This window comes from Rhinoraja longicauda, chromosome 7 (assembly GCF_053455715.1).
Source record: "Rhinoraja longicauda isolate Sanriku21f chromosome 7, sRhiLon1.1, whole genome shotgun sequence".
Lineage (NCBI taxonomy): Eukaryota > Metazoa > Chordata > Chondrichthyes > Rajiformes > Arhynchobatidae > Rhinoraja > Rhinoraja longicauda.
In genome coordinates this window covers 4,860,159-4,877,154 of record NC_135959.1, presented here as the reverse complement: position 1 = coordinate 4,877,154, position 16,996 = coordinate 4,860,159, and the positions used below count along the sequence as shown (strand labels likewise).

The window sequence follows — 16,996 nt, the reverse complement described above, 5'->3', positions numbered from 1 at the left end:
CTAGGGACAATTTTTTTCACAAAATGCTGGAGTAACTCAGCAGGTCAGGCAGCATCTCAGGAGAGAAGGAATGGGTGACGTTTCGGGTCGAGACCCTTCTTTAGTCTGAAACCCATTCCTTCTCTCCTGAGATGCTGCCTGACCTGCTGAGTTACTCCAGCATTTTGTGAAATAAATACCTTCGATTTGTACCAACATCTGCAGTTATTTTCTCACAGGGGCAATTTTTTTACATTTATACCAAGCCACTTAACCTACAAACCTGTACGTCTTTGGAGTGTGGGAGGAAACCGAAAATCTCAGAGAAAACCCACGCAGGTCACGGGGAGAACGTACAAACTCCGTACAGACAGCACCCGTAGTCAGGATCGAACCAGGGTCCCTGGCACTGAAAGCGCTGTAAGGCAGCAACTCTACCGCTGCGCCACCGTGACCGCCCGACTTAGCGAAGTAGAGCCCACAGAATGAGGTTACTTCTGTTGAGACTTTAGACTTTGATACCTGTACCGAGGTACAGTGAAAAGCTTTTGTTGCGTGCTAACCAGTCAGCGGAAAGACAATACATGATTCCAATCAAGTTTTCCACTATGTCTACATACCTATTCAGCAGCTGTAGGTAAGAATTTCATTGTTCCATTTCGGGACACATGACCCAAACACTCTTAACTCTTGACTAATCAATCAGATCAGATATCACTGTGCATAAAAGGTCTGGACAAGCTAGATGCAGGAAATATGTTCCCAATGTTGGGCGAGTCCAGAACCAGGGGCCAAACAGTCTAAGAATAAAGGTGAGGCCATTTAAAACTGAGGTGAGAAGGAACTTTTTCACCCAGAGAGTTGTGAATTTGTGTAATTCTCTGCCACAGAGGGCAGCGGAGGCCAATTCACTGGATGAATTTAAAAGAGAGTTAGATAGAGCTCTTGGGGCTAGTGGAATCAGGAGATATGGGGAAACATAGAAACATAGAAAATAGGTACAGGAGTAGGCCATTCGGCCCTTCGAGCCTGCACCGCCATTCAATATGATCATGGCTGATCATCCAGCTCAGTAACCTGTACCTGCCTTCTCTCCATACCCCCTGATCCCTTTAGCCACAAGGGCCACATCTAACTCCCTCTTAAATATAGCCAATGAACTGGCCTCAACTACCTTCTGTGGCAGAGAATTCCACAGACTTACCACTCTCTGTGTGAAGAAATGTTTTCTCATCTCGGTCCTAAAAGACTTCCCCCTTATCCTTAAGCTGTGAACCCTGGTTCTGGACTTCCCCAACATCGGGAACAATCTTCCCGCATCTAGCCTCTCCAACCCCTTAAGAATTTTATATGTTTCAATAAGATCCCCCCTCAGTCTTCTAAATTCCAGCGAGTATCAGCCTAGTCTATCCAGTCTTTCTTCATATGAAAGTCCTGCCATCCCAGGGATCAATCTGGTGAACCTTCTCTGTACTCCCTCGAAGGCTAGAATGTCTTTCCTCAGATTAGGGAGAAGGCAGGCACGGGTTACTGATTGTGGGTGATCAGCCATGATCATAATGAATGGCGGTGCTGGCTCGAAGGGCCAAATGGCCCCCTCCTGCACCTATTTTCTATGTTTCTCTGTGAAATACAATCAAGTCAAACTCAAGCACAAAAGGGAGAGAAGGTAACTGAACCATCCTAGCACAACCAGAGAGCAGTACTGAACTACTATCTACCTCATTTGGAGACCATCGGACTATCTTTGATTGGGCTTTACTGGCTTTACCTTGCACTAAACATTATTCCCTTATCATGTATCCTGTGCACTACGAATGGCTCGCTTGTAATCATGTATTGGCTTTCTGCTGACTGGTCAGCACGCAACAAAAGCTTTTCGCTGTACCTCGGTACACGTGACAATAAACTAAACTGTACTAAACTAAACTGGAATGTACAGAGTGCAGATGATTGTTCTCAGCATTGTAGCATAACAGTTCCACAGAGAAATCCGAAGATCTCGGAGAAAACCCACGCAGGTCACGGGGAGAACGTACAAACTCCGTACAGGCAGCGCCCGTAATCGGGATTGAACCCGGGTCTTTTTAGATTTTTTTTTAGATTTAGAGATACTGCGCAGAAACAGGCCCTTCGGCCCACCGGGTCCGCGCCGCCCAGCGATCCCCGCACACTAACACTATCCTACACCCCACTAGCGACAATTTTTACATTTGCCCAGACAATTAACCTACAAACCTGTACGTCTTTGGAGTGTGGGAGGAAACCGAAGATCTCGGAGAAAACCCACGGGGAGAACGTACAAACTCCGTACAGGCGGCGCCCGTAGTCGGGATCGAACCCGAGTCTCCGGCGCTGCATTCGCTGTAAGGCAGCGACTCTACCGCCGCGCCACCTAGTGTTAGTGTTGGTGTACGGGGGGGTGATCGGCGGTCGGCGCGGTGGGGTTGAGGGGACCTGTCGCATCCGCGCTGTACCTCTGACGCATCGAAAGCCCCTGCGAGAGGGCAAAGTGACCTGTAACCGAGTAACCTCCGTCCTTCCTTCAGCATGTACTCGGCGGCAAACATCAGCACCAACCTCTACGTGGTGACCGAGCCCTGGGTCTTCTCGCTGGTGTGGTGCTCCGGCGCCCACTCGGTCATCACCAACGACCCGCAGCGGCTGAGGGAACTCCGCCGGCCCCGGTTCCTCATGGTAGGTTGCCCTTCCTGCCGCGCCAACCCCTGCCAGCGGGCACCGGTCGTGCCCATTGCCAAAGATAAGTCGCCAAGCTTCAAGAAGACAGGACCCGTAGTCGGGATCGAACGCGGGTCTCCGGCGCTGCATTCGCTGTAAGGCAGCGACTCTACCGCAGCGCCACCTAGTGTTAGTGTTAGTGTGCTTGAAGGAAGGAAGTCTCAGTCTGAAGAAGGGTCTGGAATCGAGAGGTCACCCGTTCCTTCTCTCCAGAGATGCTGCCTGTCCCGCTGAGTTGCTCCAGCACCGCCATTCATTGTGATCATGGCTGATCATCCACAATCAGTAACCCGTGCCTGCCTTCTCCCCATATCCCTTGATTCCGCTAGCCCCTAGAGCTCTATCTAACTCCCTTTTAAATTCATCCAGTGAATCAGGGGTCACAGCTTAAGGATAAGGGGGAAGTCTTTTAGGATCGAGATGAGAAGACATTTCTTCACACAGAGAGTGGTGAGTCTGTGGAATTCTCTGCCACAGAAGGTAGTTGAGGCCAGTTCATTGGCTATATTTAAGAGGGAGTTAGATGTGGCCCTTGTGGCTAAAGGGATCAGGGGCTATGGAGAGAAGGCAGGTACGGGATACTGAGCTGGATGATCAGCCATGATCATATTGAATGGCGGTGCAGGCTCGAAGGGCCGAATGGCCTACTCCTGCACCTATTTTCTATGTTTTCTATGTTTCTATGAATCGGCCTCCACTGCCCTCTGTGGCAGAGAATTCCACAAATTCACAATTCTCTGGGTGAAAAAGTTCCTTCTCACCTCAGTTATAAATGGCCTCCTCTTTATTCTTAGACTGTGTGGCCCCTGGTTCTGGACTCCCCCAACATTGGGAACATATTTCCTGCATCTGGCTTGTCCAGTCCTTTTAGGCACAGTGATATCTGATCTGATTGATTAGTCAAGATAGGCAGAGTGCCTAAAAAAAACGTTTAAAGTCCTCTTCGTGAGTCTTAATACTGGAATTCTGGGCTTTAAAGAAGGTTGAAACTGAGCCTGTGTAACTGACCACAGACACAAAATGCTGGAGTAACTCAGCAGGTCAGGCAGCATCTCTGGAGAGAAGGAATGGGTGATGTTTCGGGTCGAGACCCTTCTTCAGACCGATTAGGGATAAGGGAAACGAGAGATAGAGACGGTGATGTGGAGAGATAAAGAACAATGAATGAAAGATGTGCAAAGAAAGTAACGATGATAAAGGAAGAAGGCCAGAGTTAGCTGTTTGTCGGGTGAAAACGAGAAGCTGGTACGACTTGGGTGGGGGAGGGATGGAGAGAGAGGGAGAGGGAATGCCGGGGCTACCTGAAGTGAGAGATATCAATATTCAATACACAATAGACAATAGTTGCAGGAGGAGGCCATTCGGCCCTTCGAGCCAGCACCGCCATTCAATGTGATCATGGCTGATCATTCTCAATCAGTACCCCGTTCCTGCCTTCTCCCCATACCCCCTGACTCCGCTATCCTTAAGAGCTCTATCCAGCTCTCTCTTGAATGCATTCAGAGAATTGGCCTCCACTGCCTTCTGAGGCAGAGAATTCCACAGATTCACAACTCTCCGACTGAAAAAGTTTTTCCTCATCTCCGTTCTAAATGGCCTACCCCTTATTCTTAAACTGTGGCCCCTTGTTCTGGACTCCCCCAACATTGGGAACATGCTTTCTGCCTCTAACGTGTCCAACCCCTTAATAATCTTATACGTTTTGATAAAATCCCCTCTCATCCTTCTAAATTCCAGTGTATACAAGCCTAGTCGCTCCAGTCTTTCAACATGCGACAGTCCCGCCATTACGGGAATTTACCTAGTAAACCTACGCTGCACGCCCTCAATAGCAAGAATATCCTTCCTCAAATTTGGAGACCAAAACTGCACACAGTACTCCAGGTGCGGTCTCACTAGGGCCCTGTACAACTGCAGAAGGACCTCTTTGCTCCTATAATCAACTCTCCTTGTTATGAAGGCCAACATTCCATTGGCTTTCTTCACGGCCTGCTGTACCTGCATACTTCATTTCAGTGACTGATGCACTAGGACACCCAGATCTCATTGTTCCTAACTTGACACCATTCAGATAATACTCTGCCTTCCTATTCTTACCACCAAAGTGGATAACCTCACACTTTTCCACATTAAACTGCATCTGCCATGTATCCGCCCACTCACACAACCTGTCCAAGTCACCCTGCAACCTCATAGCATCTTCCTCACAGTTCACACTACCACCCAGCTTTGTATCATCTGCAAATTTGCTAATGGTACTTTTAATCCCTTCATCCAAGTCATTAATGTATATTGTAAATAGCTGCGGTCCCAACACCGAGCCTTGCGGTACCCCACTAGTTACTGCCTGCCATTCTGAAAGGGACCCATTTATCCCCACTCTTTGCTTTCTGTCCGTCAACCAATTTTCTATCCATGTCAGTACCCTACCCCCAATACTATGTGCTCTAATTTTGCCCACTAATCTCCTATGTGGGACCTTGTCGAAGGCTTTCTGAAAGTCAAGGTACACCACATCCACCGGCTCTCCCCAGTCAATTTTCCTAGTTACATCCTCAAAGAATTCCAGAAGATTAGTCAAGCATGATTTCCCCTTCGTAAATCCATGCTGACTCGGAACGATCCTGTTACTACTATCCAAATGCTCCACAATTTCGTCTTTTATAATTGACTCCAGCATCTTCCCCACCACTGATGTAAGTCTAAATGGTCTATAATTTCCCGTTTTCTCTCTCCCTCCTTTCTTAAAAAGTGGGACAACATTAGCTACCCTCCAATCCACAGGAACTGATCCTGAATCTATAGAACATTGGAAAATGATCACCAATGCGTCCACAATTTCTAGCGCCACCTCCTTAAGTACTCTGGGATGCAGACCATCAGGCCCTGGGGATTTATCAGCCTTCAGTCCCATCAGTCTACCCAACACCATTTCCTGCCTAATGTGGATATCCTTCAGTTCCTCCGTCACCCTAGGATCTCTGGCCACTAGAACATCTGGGAGATTGCTTGTATCTTCCTTAGTGAAGACAGATCGCTGGGCTGTAAGCTGCCCAAGCGAAATATGTAATTGGCACTCACTGTAGTTTGCTTTAGTCATATTCTCTTCTCTGTTGTCAAAGAAACAAATGGCAATTGTAAACAATGAAAAAAGGTGGTAAGGGTGACATGACATTAGCTTATCGATCATGGGGTGGGGTTGGTGCTGTTTACTCTGGTGTGCCTCTCTGACCTAATCTGCTCGGCTCGACGACTTGCCCTGAACTTTGGAAAGTCCCTCTCTGAGTCGTTAAGCAAGGACTCTACGAGATAAACATGGAAACATAGAAAACAGGTGCAGGAGGAGGCCATTCGGCCCTTCGAGCCAGCACCGCCGTTCATTGTGATCATGGCTGATCGTCCCCAATCAATTTATTCACAAAATGCTGGAGTAACTCAGCAGGTCAGGCAGCATCTCGGGAGAGAAGGAATGGGTGACGTTTCGGGTCGAGACCCTTCAGTCCCCAATCAATAACCCATGCCTGCCTTCTCCCCATATTCCTTGATTCCACTAGCCCCTAGAGCTCTATCTAACGATCTTAAGGTCATAAAAAGGAATAGGAGTAGAGTCAGGCCATTCGGCCCATCACGTCTCTTCCTCCATTCAATAATGGCTGATCTATCTCTCCCTCCTAACCCCATTCTCCTGCCTTCTCCCCACAACCTCTGACACCCGCACCAATCAAGAATCTATCTATCTCTGCCTTAAAAATGTTCACTGACTTGACCTCCACTGCCTTCTTTTTAGTTTCAGTTCAGTTTAGAGATACAGCGCGGAAACAGGCCCTTCGGCCCACCGGGTCCGCGCCGCCCAGCGATCCCCGCACACTAACGCTATCCTACACCCACTGGGGACAATTTTTACATTTACCAAGCCAATTAACCTACAAACCTGCACGTCTTTGGAGTGTGGGAGGAAACCGAAGATCTCGGAGAAAACCCACTGCCTTCTGTGGCAATGGATTCCACAGGTTCACCATCCTCTGACTGAAGAAACATCTCCTCATCCCCTTCCTAAAAGAACGTCCTTTAACTCTGAGGATTTAAACCCGAGTCCTAGTCCCCGGAAACATCTTCTGCTTCCTACAGTCGCAGTCATCCGAGTCACGGCACCAACTCTTGATAAAGAAAACTTTAAAAACAATAGACAATAGGTGCAGGAGGAGGCCATTCGGCCCTTTGGGCCAGCACCACCATTCATTGTGATCATGGCTGATCATCCACAATCAGTACCCCGTTCCTGCCTTCTCCCCATACCCCCTGACTCCGCTATCTTTAAGAGCTCTATCCTAGCTCTCTCTTGAAAGCATCCAGAGAATTGGCCTCCACTGCCTTCTGAGGCAATGAATTCCACACAGCACAGCATAAGACATGAAACATTAAAACACAGAACAAAGATCGGGCAAGACAACCAAGACTTGGTTTCAGAGCCTCAAATACCTGTGCAGGAGATCGAGGAGATTGTTCCCAGCGATCGATGCACCTGGCGCTCTTACATAAAGCACTGATTGTCTTTCCCGATCTTTGTGTTGTGTTTTAAAGTCTCCTTCAACACTGTCCGCTAAACCTTTGGCCCTTCCTCCAAATTGCCTCAATTAGTTTCAGTTTAATTTAACGCCATCAAAAATGCACCAGGTTTTGTGTTACGGGGGGGGACTACAATTGTGGATAGAGAGATGTTATTTCAGTTTAGTTTATTGTCACGTGTACCGAGGTACAGTGAAAAGCCTTTGTTGCGTGCTAACCAGTCAGCGGAAAGACAACGCATGATTACAATCCAGCCATTTACAGTGTACAGATGATACATGATAAGTGAGTAAGTTGTAGGGAAAAAAAACCTGCAGATGCTGGTTTAAATCGAAGGTAGACACAAAATGCTGGAGTAACTCAGCAGGTCGGGCAGCATCTCCGGAGAGAAGGAATGGGTGACGTTTCGGGTCGAGACCCTTCTTCAGACTGATGTCGGGGGAGGGAGGCGGGACAAAGATAGGATGAAATCGGAGACAGGAAGACTGGTGGGAGAACTGGGAAGGGGGAGGGGAAAGAGAGGGACAGAGGAACTATCTGAAGTTGGAGAAGTCAATGTTCACACCGCTGTGGTGGGAATAACGTTCAGTGCAAGGTAAAGCCAGCAAAGTCCGATCAAGGATAGTCCGAGGGGCACCAAAGAGGTGGACAGTAGTTCAGCACTGCCCTCTGGTTGTGGTGGGATGGTTCAGTTGCCTGATAACAGCCGGGGAGAAACTGTCCCTGGATCTGGAGGTGTGCGTTTTCGCACTTGTCACAAGTTACTTCCGAGCGGCACGGTAGCGCAGCGGTAGAGTTGCTGCTTTACAGCGAATGCGGCGCCGGAGACTCAGGTTCGATCCTGACTACGGATGCTGCACTGTAAGGAGTTTGTATGTTCTTCCCGTGACCTGCGTGGGTTTTCTCCGAGATCTTCGGTTTCCTCCCACACTCCAAAGACGTACAGGTTTGTTTGTAGGTTAATTGGCTGGGTAAATGTAAAAATTGTCCCTAGTGGGTGTAGGATAGTGTTAATGTACGGGGATCGCTGGGCGGCACGGACTTGGAGGGCCGAAAAGGCCTGTTTCCGGCTGTATATATATGATATGATATGATATGATATGATACGGGTTACTGCGTGGGTTTTGTCCGGGTGCTCCGGTTTCCTCTCACACTCCGAAGATGTGGAGGTTTGATGGTTAATTGGCTTTGGTAAAATTGTAAATTGTCCCCAGTGTGCAGGATAGTGCTGAAGTATCTCTAGAGTAAACTAAGAAAAGATGAACGGAACTGTGCCCTAGCTTATGGAAGGACCGTTCAGAAGCCTGATAACAGAGGGGAAGAAGCTATTCCTGTTTAACAGAATGCTGCCTGGATTAGAGGGTATTAGCTATAAGGATATATATAATCCTCCAACACTTTCCCCACCTTCAACTGGATCCCACTACTGGCCACATCTTCCCATCTCCACCCCTTTCTGCTTTCTGCAGAGACCGTTCCCTCCGCAACTCCCCGGTCCACTCGTCCCTTCCTACCCAAACCACCCCCTCCCCAGGTGCCTTCCCCAGCAACCGCAGGAGATGCAACACCTGTCCATTTACCTCCATCCAAGGACCGCGACTGTCTTCTCAGGTGAGGCAGAGGTTCACCTGCACCTCCTCCAACCTCAGCTACTGTATCCGCTGTTCCAGGTGTCAACTTCTCTAAATCGGCGAGACCAAGCGCAGGCTCGGCGATCGTTTCGCTCAACACCTCCGCTCAGTCCGCCTTAACCAACCTGATCTCCCGGTGGCTCAGCTCTTCAACTCCCCCTCCCACTCCCAATCTGACCTGTCTGTCCTGGGCCTCCTCCATTGTCAGAGTGAGGCCCAGCGCAAATTGGAGGAATCTCATATTTGGGCTGCTTACACACCAGCGGTATGAACATTGACTTCTCTAACTTCAAATAGCCCCTGCTTACCCTCTCTCTCTCCATCCCCTCCCCCTTCCCAGTTCTCCCACCAGTCTTCCTGTCTCCGACTACATTCTACCTTTGTCCCGCCCCCTCCCCTGACATCAGTCTGAAGAAGGGTCTCGACCCAAAACGTCACCCATTCCTTCTCTCCCGAGATGCTGCCTGACCCGCTGAGTTACTCCAGCGTTTTGTGTCTACCTTCGCTATAGGAAGGGGTTGGGTAAACTTGGATAGTTTTACTCTGGGGCGTCGGAGGTTGAGGGGGGGACCTGATAGAAGAATCTACAATGATGAGAGGCGTAGGTCGGGTAGACAGAACCTTTTTTTTAAAACTCAGGATGGAAAAGGCCAGAGCTTTAAGGTGAGTGGGAGAAAGTTTACAGGAGATGTATGTGCAGGTCAGGTTTTTGTTGCAGAGAGAGGTGGGTGCCAAGAGTGCACCCCTAGAGAGGGGTGGTGGAGGCAGATGGAGGCATACAACTGGAAAACAGTGCTGTCTCAGGGACTTTTAGATAGGCACACGGATATGCAGGGAATGGAGGGAAGTGAATCACGTGCAGGCAGAGGAGGAGATTGGTTCGAATTGGCGTCATGTTCGGCACGGACACCGCGGGCCGAAGGGCCTGTTGTTTAGTTACAGAGATACAGCGCGGAAACAGGCCCTTTCGGCCCACCGGGTCCGCGACGACCAGCACATTAACACTATCCAGTTCCCACGAGGGACAATGTTTACAGTTACCAAGCCCAATGAGCCCACAAACCTGCACGTCTTTGACGCGTGGGAGGAAACCGAAGATCTCGGAGAAAACCCACGCAGGTCACGGGGAGAACGTACGGACAGCGCCCGTAGTCGGGATGGAACCCGGGTCTCCGGCGCTGCATTCGCTGTACGGCAGCGACTCTACCGCCGCGCCACCGTGACCGCCGCACTTGCCGCGCCGTGCCGTGGGCATTATCGCACACGCTGACACGATCTCTTTCACATTTGTCGTTCCCTCCAGACCCCCGACCAGTACAGAGCCATGTGGATCTCATCAGACATCGTCTCCGCCGGCCTGGTCACACTGGCCTTTATATTCCACTGGTACGTGACCACTTGGACTGGTGCACTGCTTGGCTCGGGGAATGAACGGATGAACGAAGGAATGAAGGGATGAATGGATGAAGGAAGGAAGGAAAGAACGAACTAATGAATGAACGAATGAATGAAGGAATGAATGAAGGAATGAATGAAGGTATGAATGAAGGAAGGAATGAAGGAATGAATGAATGAATGAATGAATGAATGAATGAATGAATGAGCGAATGAAAGAAGGAACGAAGGAATGAAGGAATGAAGGAATGAAGGAATGAAGGAAGGAATGAAGGAATGAAGGAATGAAGGAATGAAGGAATGAATGAAAGAATGAAGGAAGGAATGAAGGAAGGAATGAAGGAAGGAATGAATGAAGGAATGAATGAATGGAATGAAGGAATGAACAAACGAACGAATGAATGAAGGAATGAATGAAATAATGGAATGAAGGAATGAACAAACGAATGAATGAAGGAATGAATGAAATAATGGAATGAAGGAATGAACGAACGAATGAATGAAGGAATGAATGAAATAATGGAATGAAGGAATGAACGAACGAATGAACGAACGAATAAAGGAATGAATAAAGGAATGAATGAAGGAATGAAGGAATGAAGGAATGAACGAATGAATGAACGAATGAACGAATGAACGAATGAAAGAAGGAAGGAAGGAAGGAAGGAAGGAATGAAGGAATGAATGAATGAATGAATGATCACAACTCAAGATTCAGGTGCAGGAAGGAACTGCAGATGCTGGTTTAAACTGAAGATAGGCACAAAATGCTGGAGTAACTCAGCGGGACAGGCAGCATCTCTGGAGAGAAGGAATGGGTGACGTTTCGGGTCGAGACCCTACGACTGAAGATGTTCGTCAGTTAACAATGATCCATTCTACATTTCCTTGATCGGCGTCCCCTTTGATCTGTGTTTTCACAACTTCACAAGTTATAGGAGTAGAATTAGGTAGGCCATTCGGCCCATCGAATCCACTCCTCCATTCTGATCTCTGGCTGATCTCTGCCTCCTAATCCCATTTTCCTGCCTTCTCCCCATAACCCTTGACACCCGTTCTAATCAAGAATTTGTCTATCTCTGCCTTAAAAATATCCACTGACTTGGCCTCCACAGCCCTCTGTGGCAATGAGTTCCACAGATTAACCACCCTCTGACTGAAGAAGTTCCTCCTCAACTCCTTTCCAAAGGAACATCCTTTAATTCTGAGGCTGTGACCTCTGGTCCAAGACTCTCCCACCAGTGGAAACATCCTCTCCACATCCACTCTGTCTATGCCTTTCATTATTCTGTGAACTTCAATAAGGTCCCCCCTCAACCTTCGAAACTCCAGCGAGCACAGGCCCAGTGAAATCAAATGTTCATCATATGTTAATCATAATCATACTGTATGAGCCAAGTATGTTTTGCAACATACGAGGGACTTCATTTGCCGTACAGTCACAACAATAAAAAGCAACAGGACACACACAATACATTTTAACATGAACATCCACCACAGAGACTCCTCCACATTCCTCACTGTGATGGAAGGCGAAAAAACAGTTCAATCTCTCCTTTCTTTGTCCTCCAGCGGTCGGGGGTCTCTAACCTTCCGTTGCCGGGATGATCTTGACTCCCGTGGCCGGCGGCGGGCCTTCCACGTCGGGGCGATCCAGCTCCTGCATCGGGGGGAGTGGAACCTCAGCTCCCACTCGTTCGCCCCGCTTTACCCTTCCATATCTCTATGTCTCCCTCTCAGTCTGAAGAAGGGTCTCGACCTGAAACGTCGGCCATTCCTTTTTCTCCAGAGATGCGGCTTGTCCCGCTGAGTTACTTCAGCATTTTGTGTCTATCTTCGGTGTCACTTCATAGTTATTGCTCCAGGGCCAGGCCAGCCATTTTGAAATCAAAATGGCTGACCTTCTCAGTGAAACGTCAGCTTTCATTCCGTCCTTTTCCCCTCAGGTGGAGGGAAAACGGATTTGCCTGCCATCCCAGCGTGAAGAGGAGGGACAAAGGGATTTACAGCAAATTCCGAACAGGTACGTGCGGTCCGATGGACCAGAATGGCAGGACTGTTCCCGGAATGGCAGGACTGACATAGGTTGAAAGAATGGGTCGACTGGGCTTGTATTCACTGGAATTTAGAAGGATGAGAGGGGACCTCATAGAAACATATAAAATTCTTAAGGGATTGTACAGGCTAGATGCAGGAAAAATGTTCCCGATGTTGGGGGAGTCCAGAACCAGGTGTCACAGTTTAATAATAAGGGGTAGGACATTTAGGACTGAGATGAGGAAAAACTTTTTCACCCAGAGAGTTGTGAATCTGTGGATTTCTCTACCACAGAAGGCAGTGGAGGCCAATTCACTGGATGTTTCCAAGAGAAAGGTACATAGAAAATAGGTGCAGGAGTAGGCCATTCGGCCCCTTGAGCCAGCACCGCCATTCAATATGAACATGGCTGATCATCCAAAATCAGTACCCCGTTCCTGCTTTTTCCCCATATCCCTTTATTCCGTTAGTCCAAGAGCTAAATCTAACTCTCGCTTGAAAACATCCAGTGAATTGCCTCCACTGCCTTCTGTGGCAGAGAATTCCACAGATTCACAACAATCTGGGTGAAATTTTTTACCCTCATCTCAGTCCTTAATGGCCTACCCCTTATTCTTAAACTGTGACCCCTGGTTCTGGACTTCCCCCAACATGGGGAACACTTTTCCTGCATCTCGCCTGTCCAATCCCTTAAGAATTTTATACGTTTCGAGAAAGATCCCCTCTCATCCTTCTAAACTCCAGTGAATACAAGCCCAGTCGACCCATTCTTTCAACATATGTCGGTCCCGCCATCCCGGGAATTAACCTGGTGAACTCCCTCAATGGCAAGAATGTCCTTCCTGAATTTAGGGGTCCAAGTCATCCAGGCCATTTAGAACGGAGATGAGGAAAAACTTTTTCAGTCAGAGAGTTGTAAATCTGTGGAATTCTCTGCCTCAGAAGGCAGTGGAGGCCAATTCTCTGGATGCTTTCAAGAGAGAGCTAGATAGAGCTCTTAAAGATTGCAGAGTCAGGGGGTATGGGGAGAAGGCAGGAACGGGGTACTGATTGAGAATGATCAGCCATGATCACATTGAATGGCGGTGCTGGCTCGAAGGGGCCGAACGGCCTCCTCCTGCGCCTATTGTCTGTTGTCATGGATCTCATTCTTCTCTTGCAGAGATGAACAACGTGTGGTATGTTTCCGAGACGGAGCCCGTGGCCAGCCAGCCCGGGCACAACGCGGTCAGTCTCCCTACGTCGGCAGTGCCAGGCCACGATTAGACAACTCCCTCGGCACTGGAGCTGGACGATATTGGGCGGGGTGGTGTGCGGTGGAGGGAATGTGGGAAAGTGGAGAGGGGGTTCGACCATCCGAAGACTCGAAGGCAACGGTGTCATCCCAGGTGGACCTCGGACGGACACATGGATCGTAGGAAAGGTTTATCGAGTCACAGAGTCGCGCGGCATTGGAAACAGGTCCTTCGGCCAAATTTGCCTACGCCCATCCAACACGTTCCAACCAAAGACACTCGAGGAGCAAGGTGGACCACTCAGTTGAAATCGCCTATACTGAAGTGTAGTATGCAACGGAGCGTGACGTCCGCCATTTTAGTAGGCAAAACCCGCCGTTCGTTATGCCTCTCGCAGTGTGTTTTGGGGGAACAGTATGCCATAAAAATGCAGAATATGTCTCATCTATCAATTCACAGATTTTTATTATTTTTCTTTTAAAATGTTTCTGCAAGTTTCTGCCTACTAAAATGGCGCCGTGACGTACTACAGTTTTTAGGGTCGAGTGGTCTATCTTGCTCCTCTAGTATCTTTGGTTCCAACTGCACTAGTCCCACCTGCCAGCGTTTGGCCCATATCCCTCTAAACCTATTCCATTCATGTACCTGTCCTAAATGTTGGGATAGTCCCAGCCTCAACCACCTCCTCCAGCAGCTCGTTCCGTACACCCATCATCCTTTGTGTAAAAAAAAGTTACCCCTCAGGTTCCTGTTGAACCTTTTCCCCCCCTCACCTTAAACCTATGTCCTCTGGTTTTTGATTCCCCTAATCTGTGTCAAAGACACTGTGCATTTACCCAATCTATTCCTCTTGTGATCTTATACATCTCTACAAGATCGCCCTTCGTCTTCCAGCAAGGAATAAAGCCCTAAGCCCGCTCAACCTCTCTCTATAGCTTAGGCCCCCAGTCCGGACAACTTCCTTGCAAATGTTCTCTTTAGTAGGATATGGGCCAAACGTGGGCATGTGGGACTGGCATAGATGGGGACATCTTGGTTGGCAGAGGGTGGTTGGGCCGAAGGGCCTGTTTCCGTGCTGTACGACTCTATGACTAGTGCTCGATACAACACCACGACCGTCTTGTTTTCCCACTGTGGCTGCTTTGGGATACCATGACTCTCTCTCTCCGCCCTCACGATCAATTCCCACTCTCACCGGCAGTGTTGAGAACAACAATCTCCATCCCCACCGAGCGATCGAAGCTTCTCTCAACGATTTCAACCCAGCTCGGTCACAACGGGACGGGATACCCCGATGGAGAAAGCGAGAATGCGTTACCTGACTTGGAGGCCACACGGCTCCTACTCCCACTAACATGGCCAACTCGCACCGGCTCTCCTGATGTTGGTGACCTCCCACTCCACCAGGAGGCGATGTTCTGGGTGGTCAGATGGCTGGAGCAATGGCCGAAAGGCACGGCAAGACACCCCAGTGAACAGACATCTACTCAATGAACCTCAACTACAATGGAAGACAGTGCTGGAGTAACTCAATGGGTCAGGCAGCATCTCTGGAGGACATGATGGTAGAATTGCTGCCTTACTACGCCAGAGACCTGGGTCCAATCCTGACTGCTTGTCTGTACAGAGTTTGTACGTTCTCCATGTGACCACGTGGGTTTCTTCCGGGCGCTCCGGTTTCCTCCCACATTCCAAAAACGTGTGTGTTTGTAGGTTAAATGTCTTCTGTAAATTGCCCGTAGTGTGCAGGGAGTGGATGGGAAAGAGGGATAACATAGAACTAGTGTGAATGGGTGATCGATGGTCGGCATGGACCCGGTGGGCTGTCAGGTCCATTTCCATGCTGGGTCACTAAACTCTAAACTAAACACTAAATACTAAAGAATTGCCCCTAATGTGTAGTATATAAGGCTGCCAACTATCTCACTCCCAAATACGGGACAAGGTGACGTCACTGCCCCGCGCCTCACGTGACCTCACCCAGCCACCGGCCACGTGCTCCCGCCCCACCAATGGCGGCCGCCCGGGCCAGGAGGCGGGTTGCTATGCAACCTCCGTTAGGCGGCGCCCGGGCCTAGATTGTCCGGAGCTAAAATGTCAGGAACCTAGTGTGTCAGGACCTAAACTGCCCGGGGCCTACAGTGTCCGGGGCCTACAGTGTCGAGGCCTACGGTGCCCCCCAGGCCTAATACACTACAAGGGCGGTCCCATACGGGACAAACCAATTTAGCCCAAAATACAGGATGTCCTGGCTAATACGGGACAGTTGGCAACCATAGTAGGTGGTAACAGGGAACTAGGATGCGGATGATTGTGGAACGGTAGGCCTCAGGGCCTACTTCCACACTGTATCTCTAAAGACTAAAGTTGACGTTTAGGATCGGGACCCTTCTTCAAATCAGAAACGTCACCTATTCACGTTCTCGAGAGATGCAGCCTGACCCACTGAGTTACTCCAGCATTTTGTGTCTTTTTTGGAAACCAGCATCTGCAGTTCCTTGTATCTAACCCCGACTAAAAAGAGCTTTATTTAACTTGTTGCTTCATGAAGATTCGATTGAAGATTTAGCAGCAGTCTTATATGTTTTTTTCTAAAATGCGGTCTTTACAAATGCTAACACGTAGCATTTTTTAAAATTGCAATAACAGGAAGCAAAGTAGGAAGAACAGGATTTAGACTTTAGAGATACAGTGTGGAAACAGGCCCTTCAGCCCACCGTCCATGCTGACCAGTGATCACCCCGTACACTAGCACTATCCTACATACCAGGGACAACTTACAATTTACAGAAGCCAATTAACCTACAAACCTGCACGTCTTTGAAGTGTGGGAGGAAACCGGAGCACCCAGAGGAAACCCACGCAGGTCACGCTGGCTCGAAGGGCCGAATTGCCTACTCCTGCACCTATTGTCTATTGTCCTGTTATTGTGGGAGGAAACCGGAGCACCCGGAGGAAACCCACGCAGTCACAGTGAGAACGTGCAAACTCCACACAGATAGCAGGGAAGGTCGGGATCGAACCCAGGCTACGAGCTGCGAGGCAGCGGCTCCACCCGCTGCAATACGGTGCTGCAAAATGTTGGCAGCAAGGCTTGATTTGGAACCAAACCCCTTGATTAATGGGGGAAAATTACTTGAACTATCTCCAGAACCTCAGCAACTCACCACCGCTGGCCACAGCCTTCTCCCCCAACTCCGATACACACTACTTGAACCGATGGTCTGGTAACTGGAAGGGTGGTGGATATTTTGGTGATTTTATTTAAGAATTAATAAACATAAATGAAAACGCAAAATGATGTTCGGGCTGCTCTTTAGTTTAGTTTAGTTTTGAGATACAGCGTGGAAACAGGCCCTTCGGCCCACCTGGTCCGCGCCGACCAGCGATCCCCGCACACTAACACTATCCTAC

General features: G+C 49.0%; 1 protein-coding gene across 3 annotated transcripts in view; it reads left to right on the top strand.

Annotated features, from left to right (window-relative positions):
• Positions 1-13,721, top strand: part of gdpd4a (glycerophosphodiester phosphodiesterase domain containing 4a) — a 76,981-nt gene extending 63,260 nt beyond the window's left edge. For 2 of the 3 annotated variants that reach the window (XM_078402014.1, XM_078402013.1), the window contains 4 exons: positions 2,529-2,676; positions 10,219-10,301; positions 12,257-12,333; positions 13,510-13,721. In XM_078402014.1, coding sequence (XP_078258140.1) covers positions 2,529-2,676; positions 10,219-10,301; positions 12,257-12,333; positions 13,510-13,613 — 412 coding nt within the window. In that variant the 3' untranslated portion in view covers positions 13,614-13,721. The remainder of the gene's footprint in view (positions 1-2,528; positions 2,677-10,218; positions 10,302-12,256; positions 12,334-13,509) is intronic. The other variant, XM_078402015.1, reaches the window with a different exon arrangement.
• Positions 13,722-16,996: the final 3,275 nt, after the last annotated feature.